The sequence below is a fragment of the Vicugna pacos genome, chromosome 9 (genome assembly GCF_048564905.1).
Source record: "Vicugna pacos chromosome 9, VicPac4, whole genome shotgun sequence".
Classification (NCBI taxonomy): domain Eukaryota; kingdom Metazoa; phylum Chordata; class Mammalia; order Artiodactyla; family Camelidae; genus Vicugna; species Vicugna pacos.
The window spans coordinates 11,430,617-11,447,530 of NC_132995.1; the positions used below are offsets into that span (position 1 = coordinate 11,430,617).

The 16,914-nt window shown below is 51.0% G+C and overlaps 1 protein-coding gene across 1 annotated transcript in view; it reads right to left on the reverse strand.

The window, feature by feature from the left end:
* The window catches only part of SPTBN4 (spectrin beta, non-erythrocytic 4), a 68,868-nt gene that overhangs the window by 35,928 nt on the left and 16,026 nt on the right, over window positions 1–16,914 (reverse strand). Inside the window, exons 7-17 of the mRNA XM_072967028.1 lie at window positions 16,329–16,409; window positions 15,132–15,247; window positions 12,599–12,711; window positions 12,314–12,501; window positions 12,122–12,239; window positions 11,701–11,859; window positions 10,706–11,008; window positions 9,742–9,892; window positions 5,899–6,838; window positions 4,444–4,581; window positions 1,396–2,146 (exon numbers count right to left, since the gene is read on the reverse strand). Coding sequence (XP_072823129.1) covers window positions 1,396–2,146; window positions 4,444–4,581; window positions 5,899–6,838; window positions 9,742–9,892; window positions 10,706–11,008; window positions 11,701–11,859; window positions 12,122–12,239; window positions 12,314–12,501; window positions 12,599–12,711; window positions 15,132–15,247; window positions 16,329–16,409 — 3,058 coding nt within the window. The remainder of the gene's footprint in view (window positions 1–1,395; window positions 2,147–4,443; window positions 4,582–5,898; window positions 6,839–9,741; window positions 9,893–10,705; window positions 11,009–11,700; window positions 11,860–12,121; window positions 12,240–12,313; window positions 12,502–12,598; window positions 12,712–15,131; window positions 15,248–16,328; window positions 16,410–16,914) is intronic.

The following is a 16,914-nucleotide window of genomic DNA, read 5'->3' on the forward strand; positions in this document are numbered from 1 at the left end:
CCAAAGTCTTGGTTGGTAAATACGCTTTAGGAAAGAAGGATCCATCCTACTGCTTCCAAGTCAGTGGGATGAAGGGCTTCCCTCCCTTGCTCACTGTGTTTCTGCATCAAACATGCCAGGTATGGTCCCATGTCAGGGCCTTTGCCCCTCCTGGTCCCTCTGCCTGGTAGTCTCTTCCTCCAGATATCCCCATAGCTGGCTCTTTCACTTTCTTTGAGTCTCTAACCATCTGCCAAAAATCATTCTCTGCCTGAGCCACATTCCTTTACCATGCTTTACTATTTTTCATAGCATATACCTGGCATGATATTATAGATGCATTTTCTTGCTTATCATCTCCTCCCCCACACACATCAGAATGCCAACCACATGAGGGTGGGGTTTCATGTTTCGTTTCTTGTGTGCTCAGCCCCAGAATAGTGCCTGGCACAGAGGAGGCACTCAGTAAATATCCGATTAATTTGTGAAGACCAACCTGAGTGCTGTGTGACTTCAAGGAAGTTCTTTCCCTCTCTGGGGTGAGTTTTCTAACTGGTAAAATGAGTGGGTCAGAAAGGGTCTCTCAAGATCACCTCAGCTCCAATGTTTAGTAACCTCATGATTCCAGGGGGTCCCTGTCTGTTCCTCCAGATAATCCTCTAACTGGGTCATCTTTCTCTAGATAATCAGCACAGGTAGTCACCCTTTCTAAAATGGTCCCTAAAAATCAGTACCGACTCTTGGACAATCTGAAAACTGGGTGTTCTATCTTGACCAAATCCTCACATTTGGTTCCCAACCCAGGGAGAGCTCTAGACTGGATCAGCTGTTCCCAGATAACCCCGGATCGATTCCTCAGGCCATAAAAGCAGTTACCCTCTCCAGAGAATCTGCAAATTGCCATCCCCAACAAAAAGAGAATCTGCTAATTTAGGCCCCCACAACTATCTAATCCACAGTCACTAACTGATCCCAATAATCTCTCAACCTGAATTACCTACTACTTACTTCATTCTCTGTTATCCACCCCAAGATCTTCTTTGACCCTCATTAACCATCACTCATCAACCTCATACTCTTATTTCCTTCCAGACAGGCCACAAACCCAGAAAGCCAGTGCAATGAACATCCAAGTGCATTACTCACTCAGAATATTCCACAGTCACCTCGGATGACACCAACCCACCCATCATAATCCTCAAGTTCTGTTACACACACACTCACATATGTTCACACCAGTTGATTCACGAACCCAGCTGTCCATACCAGATACTTCCCCCTCCCCTACTCCCAGTGACATCAGAGAAGCCACGAACCCAGTGGCCCCCACAAACACACTCCTGCATACATTTTCCTGTCCCTGCAACACCTCCCTTGGCCTCAGACCCCCACCCGCATCAACCCCGAAACGGGCACCTGGTTGCGCAGCACCGCTCGCGCCTGGCGTAGGTCGCGCAGAAAGAGCTGGTAGACATGTGCCTGGACCAGCGCCTCCCTGCGCGCCTCCCACAAGCCGAGCAGCTTGTGCCAGCCAAGTTCGAGGTGCGGCAGCCACTCATCCAGTGCCAGGCCTGGACCCAGCTCGGCGCCGTCGCCCGCCAGCAGTGCCTCGCTGGCCGCCACGATGCGCGCATAGTCCTCCTCGCGCTGGTCCACTTCCTCCTTGAGCGCCGCGTGGCGAGCCAGCAGCGCGTCGGCCTCCTCCAGGCTGCCCGGCAGGGGCCCCTCGCAGCCGCCAGCCATCTCCTGGGCACGCACCAGCCAGTCCAGGAAAGCATCCAGGTCGTGCAGGAAGCGCTGCAGGCGCCCGGCAGCCGCCACCGCCTCGCCACAGGCCTGAGCCGCGCTGGCTAGCGCGCCCCACTCGGCGCCCAGTTCCTCCGCACCCTGATGCAGCCGCGCAGCCTGCGCCGGGAAGCGCACAGCCAATAGGGCCGCCTCCTCCAGAAGGGCCGCCTGGCGCGGCTCTAGCGCTTGCAGAGCCGCCTCCAGGCCGCTAAGGCGCCACTGCAGGGCGCCGCCGGCGCGGGGCGCGCTCTCCACAGCTCTCCGCTTCTCGCGCACCTGGGCGCGCACCTCCGCCACCTCCAAAACGTGGTTCTCCACCAGCAGCACCGCGCTCATTTCCTCTTTGCGCTGTTCCACCAGCTCCACGATGCGGTTCCACCTGCCCAGGGGAAGCAGGGCAGCTTAAGGAGGACAGGGCCCTCAAGTATGGAGGGCCCACTGACCCTGGGTAGAACCCAGCCACTGTGTGACCTTGGAATATCCCCTTATCTCACCAAGCTACACTTTCTGCCTGTGTGAAATGGACTCCACCCCGCACATTTGCTTACAGTAGCAGTTCTCAAAATGTAATCTGAGCGAGGGCAAAACTATCTTCAACAAAATGCTAAGATGCTATTTGCCTTTTCACTCTCATTCTCTCCCGAGTGTACAATGGAGTTTTCCAGAGGCTGCAGGACAAAGACTGATTGCAGAAGCAGACCTAAGAACTCAGCTGCCTTCTCTTAAGCCAGACATGAAAGAGATTCGCAAAAACGCAAAACAATGCCACTCTTCTCACTGTATTTCTTTTGTTTTGAACAATAGTTATTTTTCATTTAAAATATTAGTTATGTAATATCATATGTTTATGATTGTTATTTTTAATGACAATATTTTAAAAACACCCAGTGTTAATTTCTAATATAGTAAATATTGATAGACATAACCTGATGGACATAACGAATTCTTTGGGGACCTTAATAGTTTTTAAGAAAGCAAAGGGTTCTGAAATCAGAGTGTCAGAACATCAATGGGAAAAATTATGCATTGCTCTGTGTCCTCAGGCAAGTGATAATACTTCTCTGGGCCTCAGTTCCCATCATGGGCAGTGTATGGTCCAGGTTACAAGCACAGAATCTGAGTCGGACTGCCTGGCTATGTCAGGCTCAGAGTCAAATCTAAGTTGTGCATCCTTTGGCTAGTAACCCTCTCTGTGCCTCAGTTTCCCCACCAGTAAAATGGTAACAATCATAGCACCTACCTCATAAGGGTGCTGTGAGATCCAAATGAGTTATGATTTATGAACTGCTTCAGACAGTACCTGTTTGCTTCTGTATTTGAGTGGGGACACTCTTTGGAAACAGATCAAGCCCTTTTCTACCTCATAGCCTTCGCTTCAGCCGTGCTCCCTGCCTGGAATGCCCTGTCCCCTCTTTCCTCTTTCACATATGTCCTCTTCCTGTGGCTGGATCCTTCTCATCCCCTTTGAGGGCTCAGCTCAAAATGCCATGGCTGACCACAAGATCTAAAATCACCACCAAGCCCGTTATGCCCTACCAGGTCACTCTATTTCCTGCATCCTTATCCTTACAATTCTCTAAATATCTCATTCATTTATTTGTTTATTTGTTAATGCCTTTTGTCCCCTCTAGAATGGACACCCACAAGGAAAGAGATTAAGACTCTGAAATCAGAAGGACTCAAGTTCAAGTTCTATTCTGGCCAGATTCACCATGTGAACTTGGGCAAATCATTTCTGTCACTGATACTGCTTCCTCATTGGGAAAATGGGGATAATTATGTCCACTTTATTGGTTGTTTAATGATATCATGTAGCTAAAGCACTTGGCACCTAATCTCACTAAATACTCTAAATCACTATTGCTATCATCACCTTTTTAGGCCCTGGCACCCTGGGATTGCTGAGGCTACAGGGGCTTGGAAATCACAGGATACTGGGATCTTACAGCACAGCAGTTATGGGCACAGACTTCGGAGTCAGACAAACCCAACTTCAAATCCAGGATTGACCCTACCCCCAACTTGCCATGTGACCTTGGGCCACTTTCCCCTCTCTGAGCCCCAGTTTCCTCCTCTCTAACATGGGTAATTTATACCCCTACAGAGTTGCTGGGAAGAACTCTGTGGGAGAATATATATGATCAGAGCCCCAGCTCTGGATTCAAGCAGAGCTAGGTTTGACTTCTACTTACTAGAGTGAGTAATCTCGGATAAGGATTTCACCTCTCCAGACCTGTGTCTTTATGTATGAAGCCTACCCACACTGGGAGAACTGCTGGTAGTATTCTGGGGGAAAGATTTAATTTGTTGCTATTCTTAAAGAGTTTCAAATTCTGGAAACTTTCTATAGACACTGAGATATGGGGAGATAAAACAAGGTATATTAAGTATTTGGAAAAATTCCTGGCATATAGTAGATACTCAATAAATCATTTCAGAACAAATGAAATAATACTCCATTGAAATGTACTGTATCCTCATTTTACCACATCATCACTAGCACTGGTTATCACCAATTTTTTCAAGATTTTGCTAATTTACTAGGTAGCCCTTAACATCTCAGTGATTTGAAATTGCACATTCTTGATTTCTACAGCAGAGTGGATGAGGAAAGGAATGATGGGAAGAACTGGTGTGGGATGCCCAGAAGGACTTCCAGCCCCAGGCCCCACCTACCTGCTGTTGAGGTGGTCCTGGCAGGAGCGCACCTCATCTGAGCTGGGGTGGCCTCCTTCCACCAGCTCCTGGACCGTGTGGTTTACATCCAGGACTCGGCTCATCAGACTGTTCATCTCCTGGTCCAGGCTCTCAAAGCTGTGGAAGAAGGATGGACATACTCAGAGAGGCCTGGACCCTGGGGACCTGCCCACTGGTTCTTGCAAAGCTGCCTCTTCCTGCTTCTCCTCCTAATTCTCCAACCTTACCTCCTCAGGCTCCTTTGTCAGTTCCTCTTCTTCTACCTGTCACTTAAATGTTACATTTCTCAGGGCTCTGTCCTGGGCCCACTGAGCTCTCCCCCACATCCTGCCTGGACCATCTCACCCATCCCCACAGCTTCAGTCCTCACCCCTGAACTCATCACTCCCACATCTGACTCTAGCTTCAACCTTGTTCCTTCTGAATCTGTCTCCAGCCTTAAACCCTGCTATGTACCTCCTCAGGGCTCCCTACTGTGACTCAAACTGGCTTCAGTATCTCCCCTGATTTGTTCTTCCTCTGGGTCCCCATCTCAGGAACCACCCTACTATATCCTAGGCCAGAGCCCTGGGCTCTGTTTTGGACATCACTCCCCTCAAGCCTGTCTTCCCCATGGCCTGTCCACTTGGACTCCTGCCTTGGTCCAGTCTTGTCCCCTCCTACCTAGGTCCCCACCCCAGTTCCCTCTCTGGGCTGCCAGCCACCGTTCTTACCCACTCCAACCCACCCTCCACCTGGCAGCCAGGGAGATCTGTTTTAAGCTGGCCATGGCCCTCCCTTATTTAAAACAATGCCCAAGGCTGTGGCTTGGGTAACCGTGGACAGTCACAGAGGGGACCAGGCCTGTGTTTCCAGCAAGGCCTGGAACAGAGTAGGAACTCAGTAAGTACCCACTGAAATAAGTGGATGGATGCACATGCTCAGAGAGAAAGGCACAGAGGGTTCATCCACTAATTTAAAAACTCATCACTTAACCTGCCAACAGACAAACCAGTATCTACTGTGTCACAGGGTGGTAAATGCTATGAAGAAACATAAAGTGGGTGAGGGAATAGAAAGTGACAAAGGTCAGAGCAATTTTGTTAGCTAGGGAGGTGACATCTATGCAAGGGCAATGAGAGTCCCAGGGGAGGGATCAGGCTGGGGCATCCCTGGAGAAGCTTAGGTTAAGTTCATGCCAGGTGACTATAAGCCTCATAGTAATAATAGCAAACGCTCCTGGGGTGCTCCCTGAACCCAGACATTTGCTAAGTATTTTGCAGGTATTAACTCACTTACTGTTCTCCAGGAGTTTGTGAGGTTGGGACTAATATCGTTCCCATTTTACTAGAACCCCTGGTTCCAGGTGAGTGAACACGGAAACTGTTTAACCAAGGAAGGTGAGACTGTGCGCATGAGGAAGGGGGCCGAGAAGTCCCACAAGCGGGCGCTCACCGGTGCTGCACCACCTCGACGTCGTCGAGTGAATCAGGCACACGCATGGCGAGCAGCCATTGCTCCTTCTCACCGATCCACAGCTCGCAAGCGTGCACCTCCCCGAACATGCGGTAGACGGCGAGGGCATCCCGCAGCCACTGGCGCCGCAGCGCAGCCACCTCGGTCACCTCGGCGAACAGCTGCTCGGCCTCCACAACGCGCACCTGCAATGCCACCACCAATGGCCCAGCGCCACTAGCGCCCCCAAGTGTGGCCAGCTGACGCCGCAGGCCGCCCACTGGCCCGCGATGCGCCTCCACCTCCCCAGTGAGCGCGCGGTGCTGGCGGGCCAGGCGGCGGCTGGATGCTTCGTCGTGGCCGAAGTCGCCCGCGGCTGCTAGGCGGTAGGCGTCGCGGAGCCAGTCCAGGAGCCCGTCGAGGTCAGCGCCGAACTGATGCAGCGCTCGCGCCTCCTGCAGCCGCCGCTCGCGCCGCGCCGCCGCCTCTTCCAGCCGCTGCCAGCGTCGCCGCGCGCTCGCCGCGCGCTCCGCCAGGCCCGCCAGGTGCACTGTCTCGGCTCCCGGGCCCACGGCGCCGCCGGCGGCGGCCAGCTCCTCGCCGCGCCGCAGCGCCTGCTGTAGCAGTGCCCGCCGCCCGCCCAGCTCGCCCTGCAGGATCTTGTGCTGCGCCAAGAGGCGCGCGGTGCTGGACAGGTCATGTGCGCCGCCCGCGGGACTCGCCGCGCCCGCCGCGCCGCCGCCGCCCGCCGCCTCTAGGAGGCGCTCCTTGTCGCGGGCCCAGCTCTCGGCCTCTTCCAGCTCCTGCAGCAGCGCCCACAGGCTCCGTGAGGCCTCCAGATCCGCTCGCCGCCTCGCCGCCTGCTCTTGCAGCTCCGCCAGACAGCCGTGCACGTGGTTTACGCGGTTGCAGATGACCTGCGGATCGCAGGGCTGGTAACCTGGGCCAGGAGAAAGGGAGGATCCCTGGTTGGGCACAGGCCAGGGGGGCGCCCAAGAGAGGGTGGCGCAGGCTACCTGCCTAGACCTTGGCCTGACTTCATCAAATGGCAGGTTACACGTCGCCTCCTCCAGGCAGCCACCTCCTCCAGGCAGCTTTCCCTGACATCCCAATCTGGAGCAGGCGCCTTCTCTGGTTCTTCCAGGCTTCTCTGCTTTTCCCATCGCAGCCGGGACTACTCTGCCTGTAACTTTGTCATTCCAACTCTGACCCCTCTACTTTGTCACTGCCAGTCTGTCTCCCCCACTGGACCGGGAACCCTGTAAGGACAGGGCCTGGGACAGTCTCCAACACACAGTGTTCTCACCACTGCCCAGCATAGGGTGGAGCCCAGAGCAGAAGCCTAGTGAAAATGGTGACTTATTGATTGAATGATGGATGGAAACTGAGATTCAGCGATTCCTAGAATCTGTATTATTTTAGTGTAAACATACAGTGTGTTTCCTTTAGAACGGGACCAAGTGAAACAACTCTTAAGCCATGCTTCTGGGTTCCCTCCCTCATCCTCGGTTGCCTTATCTATTAACTCAGTGACGATCTAAACGCCTTTTTGTGTTAAAATATTTCATCTTCCTCCTAGACCTTTAGTTTGTGGGATTAATTTTACTAGGTGGCAGCCAACATTTCTTTAATGAAATAGAATCGAACGAATAGAAAATATCAGAATGCAACACTCGAGGTAAGAGGAAGCATTGTTTTATAAAGCCTTCGTGTCTGTGCATATCTCTGTGTGTGTGTGTACACGTGTGCCTGTGAACTCTGGGTCATGAGGTAAATGTACTTCTTACTGGGTTAAAACAGTGTGAAAGACACTGCCCTAGATGGCACGCAGAATTTCTGTATTTTTGGACATTCACTGAAACTGACCCAAATACCAATGCATAATAAACATCAATGGCATCCATGTATCTAGCCCTTACTCTGACACAATGTCATTGAATTCTCACAACCATCCTATAAGGCCAGTATCCTTACTAACCCCATCTTACAGATGAAGAAACACACGCTCAGGAAGGGAAGCTGCTTGCCCAGGATCAGTAGCAGATCAGGTCACACTCTGAACCATTCATCGGGTAGCACTGCCTCCCATCACCATGACAACACACAACCCACATTAGCCTCTTTGCTGTTTCCACGGTGCTGCTGGCACATTGTCATCAGGCACCGAGATCTCACAAGGAAAAGATAGAGGGAAGCTCCCAGATGAACATCCATAAGAATGAAGGATGAAGGAGAGGGTTCCAACAATGTCTTGAGGGCTGAGCTAGGATGGGGATGTCTGCACCCAGGCGTGGAAGGAGACCTCAGCGTTTGCTCTTAGGACATGATCCAGCCCATGAAGGTGAGAAACTTCCTGGCCATCCTGCAAGCAAGACAGCCTCTTCCTTTTCCAACAATGCTCCAGGATTCCCAAGGGCCGTGGCTTCAGGTAAAGGAGTGAGATAGAATAGCCTCAAAACCTTCATATCAGCTCTGCAGCTCTGGGCCTCAGTCTCCTCATCAGGGAAAAAGAAAAAAGCCACCCTGATGCTGTCAGCGCTCATACACAGCTGCACAGGACACAACATCAGACAAGATGACTCTGCAATCGTGATGGTGTGAGACAGAGACGAGACCACTCCGCAGTCACGTCTGAGCGCACACAAAACAAGGTCACTGCGCAAACTGCAAAAACAGCCACTGACTCCCCCTCGCCTGGCCAAGGTGAACCACTTCTGCCAATCCTGTCCCTCCCACCACCTGGATAAAAATGATTAAGATGTGCAATCGTCTAATTACCTCCACTTCCTGATGGCATTCAAGCTGCAGCAAAAAATACATTAAATCATCCCAAATCACTTAACACAAGCCCACATCCTATAATAAGCGCCTCTTAACATCCTCTTGCTGATGGGGAACCCCTTACTGGGTTCCCCGTGGTGTGTGCAAAGGGCCAACAAACTCAGCTTGGTTTGACTCCAGCGGGGCTCCTGGTGGTCTTTGGTTGGAAGGTATTGACCTCAGTGAAATGAGAACCTCATTAGAGCCAGACTGGGTTTTGTCTATCAGCATCCAAGCCCCTGTTTCTGCTAGTGGTGCCCCACCCTTCTCCTTTTCCGTTCATGTCTTTGGAGGGAGCTGACCACACTCTTGGCCCTGGGTGGATATGTCACATAGATATGGCCAATGATGCTTGGCTGAGCAATGGAGACGGAAGCCACAGTGGGCTAATGAAAGCTTTCCTTGAACCTTTTGCCAGAATACTGAGAAAGGGGCCTATCTCTTACTGGCTGTTGGGATGTAAACATGGGGCTGAGTGATCCACTGATCTAGATTTATACCACAAGGGGAGGGACTGCCTAACAGTGACACAAGCGTAAAGACTAGAGTTGGAGAAAGATGGAATCTTAAAAGTATCATTGAACTATCCTTGGATCCAGCCATACCTAAAACAAAAATCATCCCTTCCTGCACATTTAGTTACATCAGCCAATACATTCCCCCACCTCCTTAAGTTAATTGAATTGAGTTTCTATCACTTGAAGCTGAACAAGCCTTGACAATAATTACCTTATTCAGTCTTTTCACTGAGATCTGGCTGTGAAAGGCTTAGCACATGACAAGTGCTCAACAGACGTGAACTATTACTGCAGAATCTGAAAGCAGGAAGAATCATGTGGCGCAACCTCCCACTCAAGGTACTAATTCCCCCCAAGGTATCCCTGATGGAGTGTGATCCTAGTCCATGCTTGGATGCCTCTAGAGATGGGGAGCTCACTCCTTCACTCTGTCTCTCAGGAGACATTCTGCTTCTATTAGTGGCAGCCCTGAAAGTCTCCACCCCAACCCCAACCCCAGACTCACCCTGCAACTGGGAGAAACGCAGGGCAGCAGCATTGAGTGCCTCCACCCGCTCACTCTGGGCAGCGATGTCCCCCTCCAGCAGCCCATGCTTCTGCAACAGGTCCTCTGCCTCCACCAGGTGCTGCCCACACTCCCGCGACAGCAGCTGAGCCTACAAGAAGGGGCAGCCCTGAGCATTATTTGAGCATCGGCCTTCAGGCCACTCCTCCCTCCCACTGCCCGTACCAGCCCTCTGCTCCTCTACACGATCAGACTCTTCTGTCTCAGTCTCTGTGTCTCTGTCATCATTTCTCTCCATCTCTGTCTCTCTGAATGTTTCATCTCTCATTGTCTCTGCAGTTCTGGGCTCTGGCTTTATCACCCTGTCTCCCTCTCTATGCTTCCATCTCTCTGCCTTCACCTCTGCCTCATTTACACTTCTCTGTCTCCATCTCTAACCCTCTTTCTCTCCATGTCTCTCTTTGTGTCTGTCTCTCTCTCTCCACTTCCATCCTTCTCATCTCCATCTCGCTCTGTATCTGTCTGTCTATCTCCAGTAGGTCTCTCACTTTCTCAGATGGATTCCACCTCTGGATGTGTTTTTCTCTGTAGCCATTTAGATTTCTGTTCCTACCTTTGTGTCTGCTTCTCCAGCTCTCTTTCTCTGATTTCTCTTTCAAATTGTCATGATCTTCCTCTGACTTAATCTCTCCGTCTCTGTCCCTACTCTCTCTGTCTCCATTTACTGTGTCTTTTTATCTATTTCTCTAGATATTTCTCTGTCTCTTTCTCACACTTTCTTTTTCTGCATCTCTGTCTCTCTCCTTGTATCTTTCACTCTTCCTTTTTGTCTCCCTTTCTCTTTATCTCTTTCTGTCTCGCTCTCCTTCCCTCTCCATCTTTGACAACTCCTACATTGTAGATCCCTCCCTCCCTCCCCTCCCAGCAGGCCATCTCCATCCTTGGTCCCCGGTCTGGCTCCCACCTGCATCTCCTCCATCCAGTCCACCATGTACACCATCTCCTGGAAGACTTTCTGCAGGGCCAGGTTCTGCTCGAGCCGTGTCCGCCGGGCACCTACCAGCCCAGTCAGCAGGGCCCACTGGCGCAGGACACTGTCACGCTGGGCTGCCACTCGGCGGGCATCATAGTAGCCTTCAGTTGCCAATGCCTGGGCCAGTTCTGCCACGCCCTGCACCCGCTCCTCATAGGCTGCAATGTCCGCCTCAATCGCTTCATGCTTCTTCATGGCTGCCTCCACTGCTGGCAGTTCATACCCAAAGTTGTCCTGGGGCAGGGCAGGCCACAGACACTCACCCATGTTGCCTCAGCAGTCAACCTGTTACCTTGACCCTGTATGACCTTTGAAACTCCCCCACCTGCTCCTGTTTCCCTGGAGACCAGTCCCATCCTTCTCTGTTACCCTGGAGATCAGCCTCCCCATCCCCAGTTACCCTGGAGACCAGCTCCTCTCTTCTCTGTTACCCTGGAGACCAGCCCCACCTTTCCCAGTTACTCTGGAGACCAGTTCCACCCTTCCCTATTGTATCTCTAACCCTAAACTTGTTACCCAGGAAACAGTCCCCATCCTTCCATTTCCTTAGAGACTGGGGACCAGGCCTACCCTATACTGTTACTTAGGAGACCAATTCTGAGTTACCCTGGACACCAGATAACAACCTCCTTTGTCACTTAAGAGATAATTAAATACTCTCCCGATTTCTGAAGAGACTGATTTTGTGCTCTCTAGTTACCTTGGAGACCAGCCTCACTCTCTTACTACCCTAGAGAGCAGGCCTACCCCCCTCCCCTACCAATCACTTGGTAGACATCTTCTCTCTTCCCACCCTCGTTTGTCACCTAGGAGACTAATCCAACACTTCTCTGTTGCTTAGGAGATCAAGTCTCCCTCTCTGGTCCCTGGGCCATCAGCCCCACCCTCCCTCCCATTCCCCCGGAGCCAAGCCCTACACCCTGTACCTGGGAGACCAGGCGCTGGTTCTCATTCAGCCAGCTCTCGCGCATAGCCACCTTGTGGTCAAACCTCTGGGCCAACAGTTCCAGCTTCTCCTGCCGGATCAGTTCAGCCCGTAGGGCAGCCTCTCGCTCATGTTCTGCCTTCTCCAGTTGGCCCCATGCCTAGGGAGGCAGGAGATTCCAACAACTCCCCACAGTTAAGTGGCCCTGGATTCTCTGTCTGAGGTCACTCCCAGCACTTATGACACCTTTTGCACAAACTGGGGAAAAAATGTTGCTTCCTCGTGACCCTTTACTGCTAGGAAACCATCAGAATAAATATGCAGTCCGTGATGTCTGCAATGTAAATGGCTCCCTTGAGCAGTGCACAACCTACACAACTTTACAGAGCAACCCTTCCTCTCTCCTACATCCTCAGCCTCACCTTGTCGATATCCCAGATGCCACAGCCCTCCCGGGGCACGAAGAGGCGACGGTTGCAGGCACGCAGTTTGCTCTGGATGCTGAAGAGCAGCACCTCCAGGTTCCCCTTCTCCTGAAACCTGAAGGGGCTTGAGCTCAGGGACCCCTCCTCCATGCCTCCACCTGCTCCCCTCCCTCCTGTGCTGGGCCTCACTTGACTGGCTTCTCCAGTGTGCAATAGGCCGTGAAAGCCTGAAGCTGCTGCTGCACCCCGCTCAGTGAGTTGGCGAACTTCTGGTTGCTGATAAGCCCCACGGTGCGGTGGATCCAGGCTAGCAGCTCGGCCGCCAGCTCCTCATAGCGTTCAATGATCTTCCCTACCTCCAACACCTGGTCCAGGACCTGACCAGGCAAAGGGAGGTGGGATCAGCCTCATCCCAGATATGCCCCCACACAGTTCCCAGGCTCCCACCCGCCCCATTCCTTGGCTCCTCATTACCTTCCCGATCCGCTTCCCCTCCACAGCCAGAGCCTTCATCTTGGAGAAGTAATGGTAGAAAGAGACCACATAGGTAATGATGGACTTCTCATCTGGAGCCTCCATGTTCACATCTAGAGGGTAAAGGAAAGTGAGGAAGCATGATGGTAAGCACTCTGACAGAGAGACTGAAGGTATTACATGGAGCTGGGAGAACTCACTCTTCATAGCTGTGTGAACTTGGGCCAGATAACTAACCTCTCTGTTCCTCAGTTTTTGTATCTTCCCAATGGGGCTCCACCTCATGGGATTAAACAGTGCCTGACACACATAAACCACAACAGAGAAATTTATTTATAATTATTTCTTGAACCATCATTCTACCTTCCATCTCAGGGCCTTTGCACATGCTGTTCTCACTGTCTAGAACACTGTTCCCTTTTCTGTGTGCCAAACTCCCACTCATCCTTCAGGGCTCCACTAAACTTAAGTTTCCTCAAACAAGCCTTCCTGTTCATCCTGTCTAGAGTTGACCTCCTCTTGTTATTCTTCCTTATAGCATCTTATCATTTCCTCCTAGAACATATCACAATTTATAATTAACTATTCATGTATGTGATTATGTTCTTACCTCGAGTTTCAGCTACATGAGGATAAGGGCTATGCCTATCTTTTACCACTGTTCCTGCCATGCCCTGCACACAGTAGGGGCTCAATAAATATTTACGAAATGTATGAATGGTGTCTGAGGTCAAGGACACAGGCTTCGGAGGCAGCCTGAGCTTGAATCCCACCTCAGCCACTTACTCACTGCATGTCCTTAGAAAACAGACCCAACTTCTCTCAGCCTCAGTTCCCCATTGTTACAGTAAGGATAATCAGTGTCTGCTACCTAGGAACACCATAAGCCTGGCACAGAGGAGTAACTCAGTAAATCCTGTTGTCATTTTAATTTACCCATTGAATGCACAACAACCATCCTCTTCCCCGCCTCATGAAACTGACATCCAGTAAACACCGACCGCATGCCAGGCACTGAGCACAGAATACAGCTATAAGAGGCAGGGTAGAGGAATGATTAAGACCGTGATTTCTGGGATCAGACAATCCTGTTTACTAGTGTTCTTTCCTTTTTTTTAAAACTATTTACTTACTTACTTACTTATTTTACAGTATCATTTTTTAAATTGAAGTATAGTTGATTTACAATATTATATGTTATAGGTATACAATATAGTAATTCACAAATTTTTAAAGGTTACACTCCATTTACAGTTGTTATAAAATATTGGCTCTATTCCCCATGTTGTACAGTACATCTTTGAAGCTTATTTTATACCTGATAGTTTGTACCTCTTAATCCTCCACCTCCATCTTGCCCCTCCTTCTTCCCTCTCCCCCTGGTAACCACTAGTTCCTTCTCTACATCTGTGAGTCTGTTTCTTTTCTGTTATATTCACTAGTTTGTTGTATTTTTTTAGACTCCACATGTAAGTGATATCTTACAGTATTTGTCTTTTTTTGTCTGACTTATTTCACTAAGCATAATGCCCTCCAAGTCCACCCATGCTGTACACCAGAAACTAATACAACATTTTAAATCAACAGTACTTCAATTGAAAAGCAAACAAACAATCAGCCAGCCAACCCATTCAAATAAGGGCAGAAGAACTGAACAGACATTTTTTCCAAAAGAGGAAATGCAGATGGCCAACAGGAACATGAAAAGTTGCTCAACATCACTAATATCAGGGATGTTTACTGGTTTTCAGTGTGATGCTGAGCAAGTAATTTTACATCTCTGAGCCTTTGTTTCCATCACTTTAAAGCAGAATTGATGACTTATATCCAACCAGATCAGTGTGAGGATGAAAGGCAACAACGTTCATATAATTCCCAGCCGTGTGCTTGGCACACAGTAGATGCTCAGAAAAAAGGGAACAACCATTATTCCAGATATGGGGGAGTGGTGGGGCAAGATCATGGCCATTATTCCAGAAAGAGAGGGTTGGTATTCCGTGTGATCATGGATTGGGAATGAGGCTGAAGTTGGGGTGGGAGTGGGGATAGACTGAAAATGGGGAAGGGGCTGGAATGGGGACCGAGTTGTGGATGGGGACAGACATAGGGATGGGCTGGGGGTGGGAATGGGGTTAGAAACAGGATTGGTGTGGGGATGGGGCTAATGTTGGGGACTGGACAGCGTTGGAGATCAGGTTGGGGATAGTGTTGGCTTTAGAGATGGGGTTGGGGTTAGGGAGAGAGAAGGGGTTGGGTGTGGAGGGAGATGACTAAGGATGGGGTTGAGGAGAGGAGGTTAAGATGAACATAGGAATAGAGATGGGGTCCAGTTTGAGATAGAGATGGAGAAACTAAGGCACATGGGGATGGGAAGGGAGTGGAATTGGTGATGAAGAAGGAGAGGGGAAGGAGTTGGGATTTGAAACCTTGGGATTTGGGAAGGTGTTGCAGGAGGATGGGTCAAGTCTGGGATGGCGCTGGGAGTGCGAGCCCCTCCAAGAGGAAATCTGGGCTGGGGCCAGGCAGGGCTCACCCTCAGGGTCCAGCAGACGTGCCAGCCCCAGGTGCTGCTCAGCCGTGCGGAAGGCTCTCTGCAGGTTGTAGTTGGCGTTGGACTTGGTGAGTTTGTTGAAGTCCACGAGGTCGGGCCTGGGCAGGGCACAGAGCAGGCAGGCAGCAGGCAGGCTCCAAAGCCGGTGAGCAAACAGGTGAAAAGACATCCTTGTCTGAGTCCCACCCAGGGTGAGGGAGGGAGGAGCACAACCCAGCCAAGGAGAAAGCTGTGTGCGCTGGTGCGTGTCTGTGCAGCATTTCACTGCGTGAGGGCACATGTACGTGTGACTTCACGACACACACACATCTACTCGGGTGTGTTTCTGTACAGTATTACGTAGTGCTTAGAAGTATGAGGTCTGGAGACAGGATTCCTGGCTCAAACCCCAGCTCAGCCACTTCCTGGCAGTCAGTCTGGGTGAGCTCTTTGTGCCTCAGTTTCCTCATCTGTAAAATGGGGGATAATAATAGCCTCTGCCTCACAGGGGCACTGAGTATGAAAAGACTGGAAAGCACTTAGAACAATGCCGGTACACTTAGTAAATGTTCCCATTGTTAGCACAACCCGGGTTACAGCTTGTGTGTTTGTGGGTGTGTAGGTGGTGCTGGGTCTCCCCGTACACGTATGAGCGTGTATGTGTGGGTTCTGGCTTCTGTCACAGCAGAACAAGTCCCTCCCAGTCTCTGGGCCTCAGTTTCCCCAATCTGTCACATGGACGAGGGTGATGTGGGGATAATTTGCCTGGGTGCCCACCCCTCAGCCAGCTCAGTCCCAGGCCCTGAAGTATGAGCATGTGGGTGTGAAGGGAGCCAGGAGAGGGTCTGGGGGCGCACAGTGAGGAAGGAGTTTCTGGTGCACACACAGAAGCGGATCCAAGGGGAGTGAGCTGCCCACCGTGGGGGCGTCTAAGCATCAGGCCCAGGTACAAGCTGTATATATGCATGAGTATATGCATGTTTCCATGTGTGCACACAGTATGCAGCCTGGACAGGGGTCTGTGTGTGTGTGCCTGTGTGTAAGAGCATGAATGTGAACGGAAACATGTATGTGTGCAGAGAGGTGAAGGGGGGGGTCCTGTGTCTACACGTGTTTATATACATCCCTGTACAAGTGTGTGCCCAAGGGATGTGGGGTTGGGGGTAGGGCCAGGCTGGGCTGCCCCAGACCAGGTGGTACCTGTGCCGGTGAATGAGGGCATTGAAGGCCAAACCGTCCCGCCAGCTGGTGGTAAAATTCTGGATGTTTACCTCAGGGTACCTGGCAGTGTGGAAGGGAGAGACAGAGGCAGAGATGGAGAGTCAGGAGGAAAGAGGGAGGGAGGGAGAGAGAGACAGACAGACAGAGATGGATCGATGGATGGATGGATATACATGATATATAGATGGATGATGAGAGAGAGAGAGAGGGAGAAAGAAAGAAAGATAGCTAGGTAGATAGATAGGTAGATAGATTGAGTGGACCAGGGAAATGAACAGAGAGAGAGATTGAGAGAGATTGAGAGAGATAGACAGGAGAGGAGCAAACAAGAGAGAGAAACAGAGGGAAGACAAAAAGAAGAAGGAAGGAAAGGACAGAGAGAGAGCAAGATGCAGATAGAGATGGGGAAAGAAAGGAGTGGGGAGAGATAGGAGGGAAAGAGAAGGAGGAGGGAGAGAGAGGAACAAGGAAGAGCAGACACAGAGGTAAAGACAGACACATGAAAGAACTAAGAGCATCTCAAGACAGCCCCAGGAGGACGAGAGTCCTCAGAAGCCCAGTCTCC